The 18,266-nt window shown below is 39.8% G+C and overlaps 1 protein-coding gene across 1 annotated transcript in view; it reads left to right on the top strand.

Annotated features, from left to right (window-relative positions):
• PCNX2 (pecanex homolog 2) overlaps window positions 1-18,266 on the top strand; it is a 340,225-nt gene that overhangs the window by 191,823 nt on the left and 130,136 nt on the right. Inside the window, exon 22 of the mRNA XM_003797465.1 lies at window positions 2,732-2,909. Coding sequence (XP_003797513.1) covers window positions 2,732-2,909 — 178 coding nt within the window. The remainder of the gene's footprint in view (window positions 1-2,731; window positions 2,910-18,266) is intronic.

Genomic DNA, 18,266 nt, shown 5'->3' with positions numbered 1-18,266 from the left:
TCCTTCCTATTTCTGAGGCACCAATTTGTTGAATTCAAAACAAATAAAAAAAATGAAAACAACAACAACAAAAAAAAAATCCCAAGGTTTCAGGTACCCCAGTAGACCAGCTAGACCCGCTCAGCTGTTCTCAGACAGGGCATCAGAGGACCCTATGTTAGTATCACCTTGAAGCATTTTTCAAACTAAATCTAGCCTCCTCCCTGCATTTTTTGAGAACCACTGTGCTATGTAGTCAGCAGACCACTCAACAGCTATCACTGTTCTTACTTGGCTTTCCATACCAACCCCTAGAAAGTGTTAGAAAGATGGGGGGATGGACGGTTGAGTTAGGAGGATGAATGGATAAGGGGGTGAATTGTGATATCTTGTTAAGAATTTATATTTCCCAGCTATATCTAAATGGATGCTCTCCATCTGTCCTAGGCCTTTATAAAACCTACAGCTCAGTATAATTAGGTCCTTATTTCATGTCTTCCTTAGATTCTTGGAAATGCAACTTCACGTGAAACCACTATGGCACCAAATGAAACTAATTTTACCTCACTTTAGGCTACTTGATAGAAACGAGAATTACATTCTTACAGCATATCTCTGTTCACTAAAATATCACCAAACTTCTAAATAAAGACAAAAACACTTCTGATATTAAACATTGAAATAAATGCGAGCTTTGTATGCATTTAAGAAAGATTAATAAAAACAAATAAAATAATTATCCAATCATCCCAGTGCAAGAGCCTTCCCCAGTGCACCAGGGTGTGAGGCAGGAACCAGCCCTGGGCAGGACGCCATACCGGAGGGTGCGCTCACAGACACCACACTCACTCCTACCAGATGGCTTTAGACACACCTGTTAACCTCACCTGCCCAGCTTCGGGATGTGGGAGAAAACTGGAATACTACAAGAAGACTCAGGCAGACATGGGGAGAACATGCAGATTCCACAGACCTCCACTGGAAATCAATGTGTGTGTGTTTGTTTTTCTCATGAATGTCACAGGGAAACCATGTTGAACAAATGACTTACTGAGGGCCTGCTGTACACTGCAGTCCTTGGGCTATTAACAGTCACCATTACTGTTTTAATGTTATAAAAACCGTGACAATCAGTCATCATTGCTACACATAAAATGAATTCAGTCCATTGAATGATGGTCACAGAAAGTAGAAAGTTAGATTTGAAAATATCTAGATTTTTGCCTAAATAACCCAGAAAATCACTAATCTCCCTTGAGATACCTCGCCGGTGGGGTTCCTCCCGTGAGTGTTGACTGTCCCACAGGAATTTTTGTCCCCTGGGCTATTGCCATGTTTTCATACTGTATTTTCATCATGGCTATTTGCTGTGCCCTGGGAAAGAAAGGCAGGTTCAACCTCATGGTGGGATCACTGAGGGCTCTGCATGGAGGTTACACGAGAACTTTCCCACTTGAAGTCTGTAAAATCAGGTGGTGGTTTTTCTCAGGAGCCAAATCGAAGCCACTCCCACAGGGCTTTGGGCAGACCTCACCTCACATATCTTGAGGCAGAGTGGAAACAATTGCAGTTCTTAAGACTGAATTCTAAGAAATTGCCAACATTACATCTTTTTGATGACAGCTTCCTACCTTATAGAGCAAAGACTTTGAAAGTACTTCTCAAAAGCCCTCATCCTTAGACATGATACTAATAATGCTAATAAGAACCTAGGATTCAAGATTCTTCTAGGTTTAGGGAGATTGAGGCATGGCCCCAGTTTTCTATACTTAGCCAGAGAAAGAAAATCTGTTTTGGTGAAACCATTCTCTAGACATATTCCCACCACTGTCTTTGAGTTCCCAAAAAGCGTGTTAGAATTGGGGAAGAATCTGATTAAAATGTGTGATGCCTTTCTTCAGAAATATGGGCCCCACGAGGATGCAGCTGCTTACTCGGGTGGGCTGCACTGGGGCTTTATGATATCCTTTGCCTTTCATTCTCACGATGGATTGTTCATCATTGGCCTCATCATCTGCAGGAACTGTGCACATACTCCCTGTATGGGTTCATAATCTGACAGGCAAGAGCATTCAGGAATTCAGTCCTCGCAGCAAAGTCCTAGAAGAGTGTTTCTTTGCCTGACTTTGTTTTGCTGAGATTTTTAACTGAAAAAAAAAAAAAAGAAAGATAAAAAGGAGAACAAAAACTTTATTTATATTTACTAGGTAGGATGACAGATACGCCAAGGAACATCGGAAGTTAATAAGTAAAAATAAAAAAGCCTTTGATAAGATACTAGGAACTTAGTATTAGATATTGTGTGATAGTTTCAATCAGATTCCTTCCTCATGAAAAGGCCTACACTGGGCAGTCCCCCGCAGGGACAGCATGGGGCCTGCTTGCTCACTTAGCATCAGGCTTTCTGGGCAGCCTCCCTCATCACTGCAGCAGAACTGAAGATAAGCTCAAAAGCTCTGTGTCATTGTAGAACACCAGGGACTGGGATGATGGGGGAAAACTGTCGTAGCGGCAAAGACAGAGTGCTTATGGTGGCTCAGAACTGGGTTTCGATCTTTGTTCTGCCCTGTGAGACTTCAGACAAGTTATTCAAGGTCTCTGGGACTCAGAACACTCCCTGTAAAACGCAGACTGTAGGGAGGCCCCTCAGGTGGGCTTTGTGTGCCTGGGAGGTGTTCAAGACACCTAGCTAATGTGGCTCACCTGCAGCCTGCAGCTGCCCTGATTGCTTTTTCTCTGTGCTTTCCAACAGCTGGGACATTTTCCTGATGATCGTCGCAGGCATGAAGCTGCTGCGCACGTCTTTCTGCAACCCTGTTCACCAGTTCATTAACTTGGGCTTCACCGTCATCTTTTTCCACTTTGACTACAAAGATATTTCAGAGAGTTTCCTACTGGATTTCTTCGTGGTGTCCATTTTATTTAGCAAGGCAAGTTAATTGGCTCTTTCCTTCATTTTAATGGTTAAAAAGGTGACATTTCTCATCAGTTGTTGACAGAGTTTGAAACTATTTCTTTATAAAAAAAATTGCAGAAGGAAATTAAATTGAATTGTACATGCATGTTACATTCATGCTCTCATCTGGGAAAAATCCCCATGAAATATAAATAGGTCATGTGATTTGCTAAAAATCACTAATTAAAATGAATTAGCCATTAGTATAGTTTGAAATTTTACAACCTTTGTCTCCGTTAACAATTTCATTATAGAACTTGCCTAGATCTTAAAATGCTCTGAATTAAAGATCAACAACCACACTTATTATTGATTGATCGATTATTTTACTTTTTATTTTGCCCCTTGAGGTAAAATTTGGGACGTGGAGCCCAGGAGCTGAGTCCCCTGGAGCATTTTCGTTCCTTTACCTTCTCAAGTCAAGATTTCATCTGTCTACTCCTTGAAAAAAAACTTTCATGTGTTGTAAACTTGTGTGTGGGCAATGAGAAATCCCGATTATATAAATCAGGCAGATATGTGGGCCTGGTATCTAATGCTTAGTTTAGCTTGAGGGGGAAATATCCTCCTGAAACTTGGCAGTTCCTCCGTGACCATGTGATGTTGGACCACCGTCACCAAGCCAAGGCTTGTACATGGAACCGGAAAAGAACTCGGAGCAGCTTGTGGTGAATGAACTCAGTGGTAGTAAGGCTTCTTTCACTTCTGTCCGTACTCATGCACACAGTTTGACACAGCAGCCACAGGGTCTCTGCTCAAGACGGAGGTAAACAACACTTTCCCTCTTATGTTCAATAATATTTTACATTTTAAGGGTTTTCCCCCTGAGTTTCATTTTCATCTCTTTATCAATCAATTCTGTTCATCTTTATTTTCTCTCTATTACTTATCTTTCCCCTCTGCTGTCTTTCTCTTTGTTCCTTTTAGGTAACACAAATTGGAATCTCTCCTATTAAAGAAGCCCTATAAGTTACTGCCATCACCTAATCATTGCAGCCTGCTTCAATTTCCATATTTCATCCTAGACCCTGGCTATGGCCAAACATTGGTTCCTGTTTGCATGAGTTCTATTTGGTTCTGATTAATTTTTCTCATTTTTCTGACCAAATCACAGGTTTTCAGAGCCTATTTTTCCTTCATTTTGTATAAATTCTCATTATCTCACATAGTAAATGTAAGATTATATCCTATGATTTTTAAAGCATTTAAAAAGTTATTAGAAATGATTTCACTGCTTGCAGGAGTAAGAGCTTATCATCGAATATAAAATGTGCTGGAATGAGTTTAATTCCTGACTTTGGCATTATTGATATTTTAACAAGGTGACATTTATAATCTTTTCTGAACCTTAGTTTTATGTGAAAAGGAAAATAATGATGTCAATGCTACCTGCATTTTGAAAGGATTAGTTAATAGAACCATAAAAGTCGTTAAGTAGTACAGACTCTCCAAATATAATATTATGTTTTCAGAGCCATATGTAGGATGAAAAAGAGGTTACACACTATGTCTGTGTAGGCGTATGGCTGGTTTTCTGCACTAAAGTGTCCATTTAATATCATTTTTTGTAAGTGAGAGGCCCCAGGTGAGCAGAAAGCCTGGCAGCGGGGAGTAAGGTGTCTCCCTGGAAGAGTCTTAGCAGCTTCTGAGCGATTCTGCATCTGCCCTAGTGACTCGCATTTGCTGGGGTTGCTGGTTCGCTGAGAACAAGTCCACTGCCAAAACTATGCAGCCAAATGCAGCTGACTGGCTAAAGGCTCTTGCAAGGACTAAGGAAAGGAAGTATGCAGGGCTTTTGTTCTTCTTGTCTGCAAGGACACTTAGCACCGTTTTTTTTGCAGAATGAGGAAGGTAGAACCTGACAGAACACAATCTAAAACCAAAACCTAACAGCTGTGGACATTTGACTTTCCCTTTGCCATAATCTTTTTGAAGCACCAATTAAAATGTGAATAATTTCAGGCAGGATCACAGTAGTAGCTTTCTTATTTTCTCTGATTGAGGAAACATTAGCACGTACAATTTGAATAATATGCTTTTAGGCTGGCATAATGGTTGAATGTAAAAGGAAAAAAAGAAAGAGAGAGAAAAGTAAAAGAGACAAAATGCTATAAAAATAGGCCTCCTGGGTGGCCAGTCAGCATTCTGAGTCCTGGCCATCTCAAGTGCCCTGATACCTGCTCAGTCTTTACTTCCGGAGAGCTGGCCGCAGTGGACAGCAGTGAGTAGCCCACAGGTAGAGCCTCCTATACAGCTATTGCCTGAAACCCAAGTAATGCTTCCTCTTTATTCTTCTCTTTTTAATATTTCTTTTTTAAAAAATTATCTCTTTTAATATATTTCCTAGAGGCTTTCTAGAAACCTCCAATATTGTGTTTACAGGCAATATTGCTCTCTGGGCCTATTCACTGCACAGTGTGAAATGTTTTTGTCCAGTAGACTCACCAGAGCCCTGCTTATGATTGGTCCTTTCAGCTGAACATTAGGGATATTTCTCAGTCCCTCCCCCAGCCTTGCACCTATGAGACTGAAGAGAGTTATTGTTAACTTGGCAGCCTGCCTTGCAGAAGGGCTTCAAAATCAATGAAGAGACATTTTGATGGGCTTCTAGTTTCCATGGAAGAAAGGAGCTGCTCAGTACAGGACACAGTATTATTATGAGTCAATTATCCCAAATCCTTCAGGCTTCGTGGGTAGAATGGAAGGAGAGAAGGGGTTAGTGAGATGATCTCCAAAGAGAGATCAAAGCCCTAGAAAGCTAGAGAAAGAAATAGATATCTTCCAGAGGGCCCAGGCCCCACCTTCATTCTAGTCTCTGCCATACTGAGTCCTTGGATCCTCTCAAAGGAGTCTAGTCTCCTCAGTCTTCCAGACCGGTGAAAAATGGGAAATACTGAGTTCCAGGGCCAGAGTCCATTGGGACACATTTAGTGTAGCCCATACATTGACACAGTGTGCGGGACACTTTCTTGTGGATGGCACCTGGCTGGTGCATGTGTGATATGTGGGTGTGTGTGGACAGCAGTGGGAAACAGGGACTTTGCCTGTTCCTTCCTGAGGCCTGAGATGTATGACCCTCCAGCCACAGGCCCTATGAGTCATGTCACCTCTGAGAGGTCAGGTTCATCCTTTCCCAGCCTCTCATTTCCTCAATCTCTTATCTCTTTCTCCCCTGCTCCTTCAGTCATTCTTTGCTTTAAAGAACTCACGTTATAACCCAATGATTTGTATCCTCATATTACTCTGAAATTAAAATATATATATAAAGAACTCATGTTATTCATTGGTTACTTTTCTGATATGTCTAGATCTTTGGGGCACAGTAAGACGTGTAGATTATAAGCTACTTGGTTGCAAATAATATGTAGTTGTTACAGGAGCAAAAGATGATAAAGATTCTTTCATGCTCTCCCACTGGCTCTGGAGAAGTTCTTACAACTATTCTGTCTTGAAAATCTTAGTAACTTTTGGTTGTAAGAGGGTACAGAAGCAGGACTTGAGAAAAATCCTGCCATAGGATCATTCTGCCAGTATTTTCAGAACACATTAAAAATGAAATTCTAGGGTGGCGCCTTTGGCTCAGTGGGTAGGGCACTGGCCCCATATACCGAGGATGGAGAGTTCAAACCCGGCCCTGGCCAAATGGCAACAAAAAACTAGCCAGGCGTTGTGGCGGGTGCCTCTAGTCCCAGCTACTCAGGAGGCTGAGGCAAGAGAATTGCCTAAGCCCAGGAGTAGGAGATTGCTTTGAGCTGTTTGATGCCACAGCACTCTACCGAGGGAGATAAAGTGAGACTCTGTCTCTAAAAAAAAAAGGAAATTCTACAGGCCATAAGTTCAGCATGAGAGCTATCACTTTTGCCACTTAGGAAATGAAAATTAATGAGTCAGATTATTTTTACGATAAATTTGTATGAATAATTACACCAAGATTAAGATGTGTGGGCTATGTTATAGGTGCCTGCAATTAGTGTTCAAGTTATTTGAAGTCAGTTTCTGAATGGTATTTGCCTTTGAGTTGAGTGCAGGAGGAACATTGTAGATGGAAATCAAGCCCACTTTTTTAGACTACATGTTTTTACAGAAGTATTTGTTGAAAATATTAGTTAAAAAAAAACAATTGTTCATTTATTAGGTACCTACCAGGCATTGTTCCAGGTGCAAAGGTTACTAATAAGTCCTTATTTGGTACTTTCCATGGGCCAGGCACTATTCTGAACACTTTGCACACTTTGCACATCTTAACTTGCTTGATTTTTCACAACGGTTGGTTTTGTGAGCGGCTATTCCTCATTTTACTAATGAGGAAACTGGGGCATGGAAATTAAACGAATTATCTGAAGGTCTCACAGCCATAGAATGGGAGCACAGGGTTCAAACCCAGGAATTCTGATTCTGAGTCTGAGTCTGTATTATGTGTTGCTGCCTTTTCTGCTTGGGGAATCTGAGAGAAGAGGCAGACAGGTGAAGAGATTATTCCAATAGAGTATGACAAGGGAGATGTACATGGCAGAGAGCTTCCAGAGCCCACATAAAAATGGTGTCCACCCCAACTTGGGAGAGTCAGAAACAATGAGGCTCACCTTGAGCTTTGAGGAAGAAAGAGTAAGTCAGGTGGAGGAGACAGGGACAAGTGAGTTACATGAGGAAATGGCACATGTAAAGGCACAGAAACAAGAGAGTTTGGCATATTCTGGAAACTGCAAGATATTTAGGAAGTGTGAAAACATGGACAGAGGAGTAGGTGGTCAAAGAAGTGAGAGATGAAACCAGAGGTGTCATTATGAGTTGGATCTCGAAGGACAGAGCATGCCATGCTACAGAGTTTGGACTTCATTCCCATATCAGCTGAAGGCTGTTAAGGAGAAGAATAACCGAATCAGAATTACATTTTAGAAATATTGCTTTGCACCCCACTCATGGGGGAAGACTCCAGATGCCTAACTAGAAGCAGCTTTCACCAGAGCTTCCTGTCCAGAAGGAGAGATGTTAGACTGAAGTGGACTCAGAGAGGCTGAAGGTGGGGACTTGAGCACAGGGGGAAGAAAGTGAGGTGCACATTATCCCCACTAAGAAAAGAGGATGAAAGATAACAAAGATCAGGTACTGAGTGACTAGTCAGAAGGTGCCATTGCCAGGGGGACAGGCGACCCCTTCCTGAACTGGAAGATCCATAGTGGGCTTTCCACAAGCCAGTAGGGAGTGAATGACCTCTTACCTAACTCCACAGGAGAAATCTGCTAAATCCAGGTCCTTCTACACCAGGGAGAAGGCTCCCCTCTCTGAGCCTAGGCTCCATCTTGCCTGCACAAAAGTGAAAAAATATTCTCTCTGCAATCCTAATCCCACAGCTCACCCTTTCCTCTATTCAGGGTGCCTGGCAGACTGCCTCCTGCAGAAGCTGGAGTGTCTGGCACAGGCATCCTCAAACTACAGCCCGCAGGCCACATGCAGCCTGCCTAGGACACTTATCCAGCCTGCTGGGTGTTTTTGCTGCCACTGCCTGTCTTGCTTAGTAGGCGACTCATCCCAGGGCCTGCAGTCTGGCCTCCAACAGTCTGAGGGACAGTGAACTGGCCCCCTGTTTAAAAAGTTTGAGGACCCCTGGCTCTGGAGTTCATTGAGAGCCCAGGGCATTGTGTGGGTTGCTGAGCTGCAGCATTAAAACAGTGGCACTACAATTTAACTTTAGTGGAGAGAGGAGTGAGCTATCCAGCCTCCTTTTCTCCTTAGAAAGGACTTTTCTCCAGCCCCCTCCCCCCCCAAACTCTCAGACAGATCTGCCCACAGATTTTTGTTTTCTGGCTGCCTGGTGACCCTTGAAACTCATTTGAGTGGGTATTATTTACACTGTCTGAGAGAATTTGAATGGAACTCTCAGCCAAAGCTGTCAATGGATTCTTGTTCTCCTGCCACTACTGTCTGGGACTGTAGGTTCACCATGTGTTTGACTTTGTTTGAGTGGTTGTGGGAGCATTGAAGAAGTGAGGGGCAGATTCAGAGGGTCTATCCCTGGATTCCCTTCCTCCAGCTTATCTCTAGCAGGGGGTGAGGCTGCAGGTATTTGTATATTTTCCCAGCAGAAATTCCAGTGAAATACTGTGACTCTTTAGGACTGCGTAGAAGGCAGGCTGACATCAAGACAAAGCCAGGTTTTGCTATCTTACCAAGCAGGCCCTCAGAGACTAGGATTGCAGCCCTGAAAGGGACCTTAACAAGGGTGTAGAGGAAAAGCCACAATTACATGCCCCAGTTTATTGGAGAAGGGGTGGTTAGCTCTAGTTGCTGAGGCCTCCTGATCCAGTCCCACCCTGCCAGTTGTAAATGACAAATAAGTTAATACAGTGTTTTGGAAGGGTCCTCAATTAGATAATGGCTCAATAATTATTTAGGGACAGTCAATCATTTCATCTAAAAAAGTATAATTAATATTTATATTTTTTTAAAAGCTGAAAATATTCATGGGAAGGAACCAGCAGAAGAACTCTGGCCATATTAAAATCAGAGCAGATCAACTCCCCCACAAGATTATAAGGGAGATACAACAGCAAATACCATACATAGAGAAATTGCTGAAATGTCAGAAATAGAATTCAGAATATGAATGGCAAATAAGGTACTTGGAATGGAGGAAAAGATGGAGATAGAAATCAAAAAAATAGTTCAAAAGTTGTCTTAAGAAATGAATGAATTCAGAAACAAAGTCACCAAGGATGTGGACATAATCAGGAAAATTATAGCAGAGCTTATGGAATTGAAAAAGGTATTCACAGAACTTCAAAACACGGTAGAGATGCTCAGTAATATAGCTGAACAGGGAGAAGAAAGAATTTCAGAAATTGAAGATAAGACCTTTGCCTATCCCAAGCATTCAAAGAGGCAGAAAAACAAGAGAACAAGAACAGAATATTCCCTTAGAAAGTTCTGGGATCATTCCAAAAGATCAAACATCTGAATTATAGGGATTCTGAAGGAGAAAAGGGTGGTCCTAAACGCGCAATACTTTACTCTAAGACATTATGTTGGAGAATTTCCCAACCATTGCAAAAGACAAGAAATTCAGATAGTAGATAGTTTCAGAACCCTAGCATAACTCAATCCAAACAAAGCATCTTCTACACACATTTTAATTAACTTTGCCAAAGTTAACATGAAGGAGAAATCCTGCAAGCAGGCAGGTGTTAGAAAACTCTTACCTACAAAGAGAACATTGGGATGACCACAGATCTTTCAGCCGAAACTTTTCAAGCCGGAAGAGGATAGGCATCAACCTTTAACCTTCTTAAAACAATTTTCAGCCCAGGATCCTGTATCCTGCTAAACTGAGTTTCATTTTTGATGGAGAAATTAAATATTTTACTGACATGCAAATGTTGAGGAAATTTTCCATAACTAAACCAGCTGTACAGGAAGTACTCAGGCCCATTCTTCATAATGACCAGCATGATTGTCCACCATCTAAGTAAACAAACCCAGAAATTAAAGAACAAGGTCTACCTTCCACAGTGGTGAAAGGATAAAAATAAGCTCAGAACCTCTGAACTTCTGTAAAATAAGATGATGAAAATTCCTCCATACCCATCAATTCTCTCAATAAATGTGAATGGCTTGAATTCTTCAAAGAGGCATAGCTGGCTGACTAGATACAAAAGTTCAGATATCCTCTAAGAAATACACCAAACCTCAGAGAATAAAACAATACTCAGGGGTGAAGCAATGGAAAACAGTAATCTAGGCAAATGTGAATCAGAAAAAGGCAGGGGTTGCAAAATTATTTGCAGATATAATTGGATTTTAATGGACAAAAATAAGGAAAGGCAAGGATAGACACTACATACTTGTCAAGGTAAGCACACAACATAAAGAGATTTGAATAATTAACATGTACACACTCTATCTGAATGTTCCTTGACTTATCAAACAAGCACTAAATGATCTGAACAATATGATATCTTCCTGCACTATAATAGTTGGAGATTTTAACATGCCTTTGATAGTACTGGACAGATCCTCCAAGCAGAAACTAATCAAAGAAATAATGGACTTAAAAGTGACCCTAGAACAAATGGACTTAATAGACATATACAAAACATTTCATACTAACGAAACTAAATACTCATTCTTCTCATTAGCCCACAGACTATCCTCCAAACTTGATCATATCTTAGAACACAAGTCTAACCTCAACAAATTGAAAAGGATAGAAATTGTTCCTTGTATCTTCTTGGACCATCATGGAATAAAAGTTGAACTCAACAGGAGCAGAAATCTTCATACTGAAATAAAATAACCCCATGCTGAATGATAGTTGACTAAGATGAGATTAAGAAGAAAATCATCAAATTTTAGGAACAAAATTATAATGAAGCCACAAACTATCAAAACCTGTGGGGTACTGCAAAGGCAGTCTTAAGAGGAAAAGGTATAATGTCAGATGACTTTAGTAAGAAAACAGACAGCAAGTCAGCAACCTAATGGCCCATCTCAAGCAACTTGAAAAAGGAAGGACAATCCAATTCCAAACCCAGCAGAAGAAAAGAAACAACTAAAATTAAAGTAGAATTAAATGAAATTGAACAAATGAATCATTCGGAAGATCAGTGAAACAAAAACCTATGGTTAGACTAACCAGAAACAGAAAAGTGAGATCTCTAGTAACTTCAAGCTGAAATGATAAAGGGGAAATAACAACAGGTACTACAGAAGTACAAAAGATCTACAACAATTACTACAAAAAACTCTACATCCAGAAACATGAAAATGTAGAGGAAGTAAACCAATACCTGAAAGCACCCCACCTTCCTAAGCTCAACCAGAAAGAATTAGACATTTTGAATAGACCTATATCAAGCACTGAAATAGCATAAACTATACAAAATCTCCCCCAAAAGAAAAGCCATAGATCAGATGGTTTCACACCAGAGTTCTACCAAATCTTCAAAGAGGCATTAGCTCCTATGTTGCATAATCTATTCCCAAACATAGGAAGGAATTTGACAAAGGCCTGATAACTAGAATCTTCAGAGAACTCAAATTAGTCAAAAGGAAAAGAGAAAACAATCCCATTTACAAATGGGAAAGAGACTTGAACAGAAAGGTCTCTAAAGATGACAGATGAATGGCCAATGAATACATGAAAAAATGCTCATTGTCTTTAATCATCAGAGAAGTGAAAATCAAAACTACTCTGAGATATCACCTAACTCCAATAATATTAGTCACATCACAAAGTCTCAAATCAGCAGATGCTGGCATGGATGTGGAGAGAAGGGAACACTTCTCACTGTTGGTGGAATTACAAATTAATACAACCTTTATGGAAAGAAGAATGGAGAATTCTCAAGAACTACAAGTTGATCTTCCATTTGAGCCCACAATCCCATTACTAGTTATCTACCCAAAAGAGCAAAAATCATTTTAGCACAAAGACATTGGTACCAGAATGTTTATTTCAGCTCAATTCATAGTTACCAAATCATGGAAGCAGCCCAAATGCCCATCAACCCAGGAATGAATTAATGAACTGTGGCATATGTATATCATGGACTACTATTACCATAAGAAAAGATGGAGATTTTACATATTTGATGTTTGCTTGAGTAGAATTGAAACACATTATCTTTAGTAAAGTATCACAAGAATGGGAAAAAATATCTAATGTACTCAATAGTAATACGAAACCAATATGTAAACAATTATATGTCTATACAAACAATAAAACTCAAATATAGTCTTGCAAGGAGAAGGGATGAGAAAGGAGATAGGAGGGGGAGGGAGATTCATGGGATCTCACCTAATGTGCGCGATGTGAGGGTGTTTGGACGTCCATGGGTGAGGGGCTCTTCTACAACTTGAACTTTACTTTGGAAATGAGAACAATGTAACCTAAAAATTTGTACCCTCATATTAATTTGAAAAAAAAATTCCTACTCACATTCGCAATCTACATTTAGTTTTTGGATATGAGTCCTCTCTCTCTCTTCCCTTTCACCAGTTTTCCTAGATATAGTAGAACTTCTGTTCTGAAGGTTATTATTGAGGGAACTAAGCAAGCCCAGTAAAAAGGTAAGGGAGGAGAACAGGTACACATGTCACTTTATTAAAATAAAAAACTGAAAAGTGCATGAATAAAAAAAATATTGCTTTGTGGAAGTGAGTAAAAGATGAGAAAGCATGGGGTTCTGGCCTGGATAAGAAATTATTGCAATAATCTAGGCAACTCATGGGGCTTGAATGGAAGTGGCTGTAGTAAAGAGAAAGAGAATGGTGACAATTCAGTGACCATGAGGATACAGAGGAGAGTGCATCTTGGGAGAAAGCCACCTATAGGAGGGTGTCAGCATGTTTTAGTGACTATGAAAGAGAGTGCCAAGAACTAGGTTAGGAAATTAAAAAGACGTTTTGAGGGAAAAGAATGTTGGTTTTGGATGTATTGGGTTGTGAAATGAGAAGTCAAGAGGACCAAAAATAAAATCCTGGATAATGGGATATTTTTCCCTTTTCAATTTTTTAAAATTTATATAAGTGATAACTGAGTATATGCTCATTATGATAAAATTAGAAAAACAGTGTCAAATACAGAGAAAGCCTACTTTTATACCCCCCTTTCTTTAACTCCCTCTTCCTATGGACAACTAGTGTAAGTATTTAACATAAATCCTGCTGTCCTCCAGTGTATTCACACATACACACACATACGTGTGCGCACACATATATATGTATGCACACGCACTAAAAATATAAATAGGTTCATTCTTTACAAGTCTTTTACTTTTATTTTCTTGCTTAAAAATACATGTTAGAGGACTTTTCCATGACAGTACACATCACATGTCTTCCTTCTTTTGGCCCTTGCACAGTATTCCACAGCATGTACCAATAATTCGATTAGTCATTCTTTTATTAATAGGCACTTAGTTTGTTTCCAAGCTTGTCTGTGGTTATTGGAACTTCTGGGGTCATAAACCACAAAAACCCAAGTGAAACTGACTTAATGAAAGAGAGAATTTGACAGCTCACATACCTGATTGAATGACACAGAGGCTAAATGATGGCATTGAAGTTCTGTTGTTCTCTCCCATCATTTGGCTTCATTCTTAGACTGCCCCTCTCCATATGGTGGTAACTATAGTCACTAGAAGTTCAGGATTTAGCATAATTTTTTTGCTTTGAATTGTACATTTTATTTATTTATTTTTATTTCAGGTTAATGTAAGGGTACAAACAACAAGGTCACAATGTTTGCATTTGTTAGGTACAGTCCTTCTTGTAGTTGTGTCCTGCACCCAAGAGGTGTCATAAGCCTTACATTATGCCCACTAAGTAGGAGCATGCTAATCCCTCCCTTCCTCTCCTCTCCCCCATCTCATTCCTCCTCCCCTTAGTATTGAGGACATTGGACACTTGCTTTTCCATTCTTGTGATACTTTATTAAGAAGAATGTGTTTCAGTTCCATCCAGGTTAATACACAAGATGTAAAGTCTCCATCTTTCTTAATGGCCAATTGTAAATTGAGCTGTGATAAACAATCTAGTACAAATATCCTTATGATAAAATGATTTTTTTTCTTCTACGTAAATGACTAGTAATGGGATTGCAGGATCAAAAGTAAGGTCTAATTTGAGTTCTCTTCTGCATCTACTGAGAAGATCATATGATCTTCTTTTTTATTGATTCCATTGATATGTTGAATTACATTTATGGATTTTCACATGTTAAACCAGCCTCTTATCCTTGGGATGAAGCTTACTTGATTGTAATGTATAACTTTTTAATAAGTAACTTTAATCTATTAGATTTATAGCATTCTTAGAGTTAATAATCCTTTCAAAAAGAAAGACCATCTTTCCTAATAGTTTCAGCCAAAGTCTTGGGGGGAAACTCTCCTTTACTGTTTTTTGCATCAGTGTGTTTTATTCATGGGCCAGCATAGCAGCCAGAGGATATAAGTCCTCTAGCTGAGGAGTCCTGGCTGCTTGTACCCTCTGGAATCCCAACTGTACTACAGAAACTGGAAGTCAGGGAGGGTGGACGTGAGTGGCAGATTACCAGGGCATTCAACTCCACAGAAGTGACAGTTAACATGCTGGTGTACACTGAGTGTTTCTGAAGCATAGACCCCCATTACTGAACTTCATGTGGAAGGATTTCAGTAGAGAATCCTTCCAAAAGAGTTATGTTGCCTCCAACAAGGATGACCAGCATTTATGAAACAGGTAGAGGAGGAAGATTTATAAAGAGACTGAGAAAAGTGACCCATGAAACAAAATAAAGTACAGTGAAGTGGAAAGCAAGAAAGGAAACCATTTGGAGAAAGAATAAGTGAGAGGCATCACAGAGATCAAAGCTCAAGATTGGAACTGTCAGCACTCAATTTAGCAACAAAGAAGTCATTGGGAAGGTTGACAGCATGGTGGGGCTGGCACTGATCAAATCAGTTCTTCAAAGTCAACAACCCTGTGTTATTTCATCTTTGTATCCTCTGTGGCTACTGTAGTGCCCTTGGCGTGGTGAGATCTCAATACCTATTTGTTGATGCCTGAGTGTATTCATTGGCAGAGTATTTAAATGCGGCTGTTCGAAGGAACTTTGTATTATGCTATTCAACAAACCTGTCTTTAAGGGAAATCTATACAGTCATGACTACTTTAAGGCTGTTGATTGTTTATTGACTTCTGAAGAGGTGAATGATGGTTAGACTTGATGTTCTTGTTAGTTATGAAAGATTTACTCTGCCGACCTTGCCAGAAATAAACATGTTAAATATGAATGATGTGAAGACTAGCCTGCAATCTGTGCTTAATGATACCATCTCTAGATTTAAAATGCAGGCATTGAAACTTTTAATACAAGAATTGAGTTTGTATGATGTAGACATCCTCAGGCAGGATATTCGTGGACAACAGTGGTTATTACGTAGGTGCCATTTATCTTGCATGCTTCCCTCAGCTCCCTCCCAGTTTCTGGAACGTGGTAGGTGTAACGTCCACACCTACCTCCTTCACAGGATAAGTATGTCGACTGACTAATTCTCATTATCCTAAAATAAGGTTATGGTTGTAGCATCTCTATGTAATCTTCTTAGTGAAATATTATTACCCATTATTCCAATTTCAGTTCATTTCTAGCTCACTTTCTCTCACTGCATTGAACAATGATCTTGTCAGATTTGTTGATCTTCTTTATAATTCTGGAATCTCAGTAAGGTCATTTCACAGTTTGCTCTCTGCTAGACAAGGCTAACCCCTGTAATGACATCAATCTATAAGGCCTAGAGTGCTCTTTATACCCTACAGAGTCCTGTCTTTAAGAAAATGATACCTGTTCTGGCAAAACTTGAATTGTTTGCACTTTCTATAGAAAATTTGTCTGGATCACATACTGGAATGTCATTTGAAAAGTACGGATGAGAGAGAAATAGTGAGAGCAAGAAGGTAAGTGGAAATGGGGGGAGGGGCAAGGGCCAGTGCAGCAGAAACTTTATGTTAAATTAAATTGGGCAGGCCGTTGTTTGATTAATTGAAAAAAAAGTTAAGAAATAATTATAAATGACATCTACATACCTACCTTTAAAATCTTATTATAGATTTAAACTTATGCATTGACTCCCATTACCAATATTTTGTTGAAGGGCAGGGACTTAGTAGGAATCTACTGAGTGAGGACGATATGGGCTTTTTCCACGAACCATGCCCAGGATATATCTTCTAGGATGTTCAGTTTCCATTTTCCTTTTTCTGTGCTATTTGAAGTGAGATCTAAAGTTAATTGTGAAGCAGTCCACATTTTCTTTGTTCTTTCTTCCTTATTCTTACTTTCTCCTCTTATTCTTACCTGAGTCCATAGCAATGACAAAGGCAAACTTTACTTCATCAGGTTTTTAAGCATTCTACTTAGTTGTGATAGAAATAACTCTTTTGTTTGTATTAATGCTGCATCAGTTTATATAACATTTAATTGAACCATAAAATCAATTTGTAATGGTAAGTAAAACTTACATAGACAAGTTAACAACAAGCATTCCTACCTCTTATTAATAACTCAATTGATAGGATCAAGAGTATACAAATGAGGTTCAGCGCCTATAGCTCAAGCAGCTGAGGTGCCAGCCACATACACCAGAGCTGGTGGGTTCGAATCCAGTCTGGGCCTGCCAAACAACAATGACAACTACAACCAAAAAATAGCCAGGTATTGTGGTGGGCACCTGTAGTCTCAGCTACTTGGGAGGCTGAGGCAAGGGAATAGCTTAAGCCCAGGAGTTGGAGGTTGTTGTGAGCTATGATGCCATGGCACTCTACCCAGGGTGACAGCTTGAGGCTCTGTCTAAAAAAAAAGAGTATACAAATGAATTAAAAAGTAACCTGCTAGCCTCAAGTACTGATTTGGTTTGGGGACTTGTCAATATGTTTTATAGTGAAAATATATGTCAGTTAATCTGAGAGTTAATTAGGTATATTTTTTTCAAAGAAAGTGTCTATTCTAGTAAGATTGAGTTATATTTGCTCTGGTGTTATCAGTATTGTGGAAAGTAATATGTCTAAATAGCATGAAACACCTCATCATGCAGTATCTTAGTCTGTTTGTGCTGCTATAACAAAATGCTGAGACTGGGCAATTTATAAATAATAGAAATTTATTTTCTCACCATTGTAGAGGCTGGGAAGTCTAAGATCAAAGCACTAACAGGCTTGGTTGTCTGGTGAGGGCTGCTCTCTGCTTCTGAGATGTTGTCTTGTGCTACATCCTCCAGAGGGGAGGACTACAGTGTCCTCACATGGTGGAAGGGATAAAGGTGAGAAAAGTGGTCAACTTCCTCTGTCAAGCCCTTTTAAGAGGGCACCTAATCCCATTTGTGAGGATGGAGTCTTATGGCTCCATTACCTTCCAAAGGCCTCTTAATATTGTTGGAGATCCACTTTCATCGTGAATTTTTAAGAGTACAAAAACATTGAAAGCATGGGAAGCAGCAAGATAATTTCATTCAGCAAGTATTCCTTGAGTGACTACCAGGTATACTGTGTAAGGAATGAGATGATTCAGCAGAGTAGCCCTGTAAGAGTTCAGTGCAGTAAGGGAGATACGGTAGCTGCATCAGCAGAGTTGTTACCTCATCAGACATTCCAAAATTCTGACTGCTTTCCGAGTTCTGGATTCAGACATCAATTTTTAAAAATATAACCAGAATCTACCCATTTCTCATCACCTCCACTGCTGCCATTTTGACTCTAGCATCATCATTATCTCTCCAGTTGCGTTACTCCCATAGTCTTATAAAAGACCTCTGTTTCCACCTTTGCTCCCTATAGCCTCTTCTTTTTTTTTTTTTTT

This window comes from Otolemur garnettii, unplaced genomic scaffold, assembly GCF_000181295.1.
Source record: "Otolemur garnettii isolate 467f Iridium unplaced genomic scaffold, OtoGar3 scaffold00116, whole genome shotgun sequence".
Classification (NCBI taxonomy): domain Eukaryota; kingdom Metazoa; phylum Chordata; class Mammalia; order Primates; family Galagidae; genus Otolemur; species Otolemur garnettii.
The sequence above is the reverse complement of the archived record's forward strand: the minus strand, read 5'-3'. Positions and strand labels throughout refer to the sequence as shown.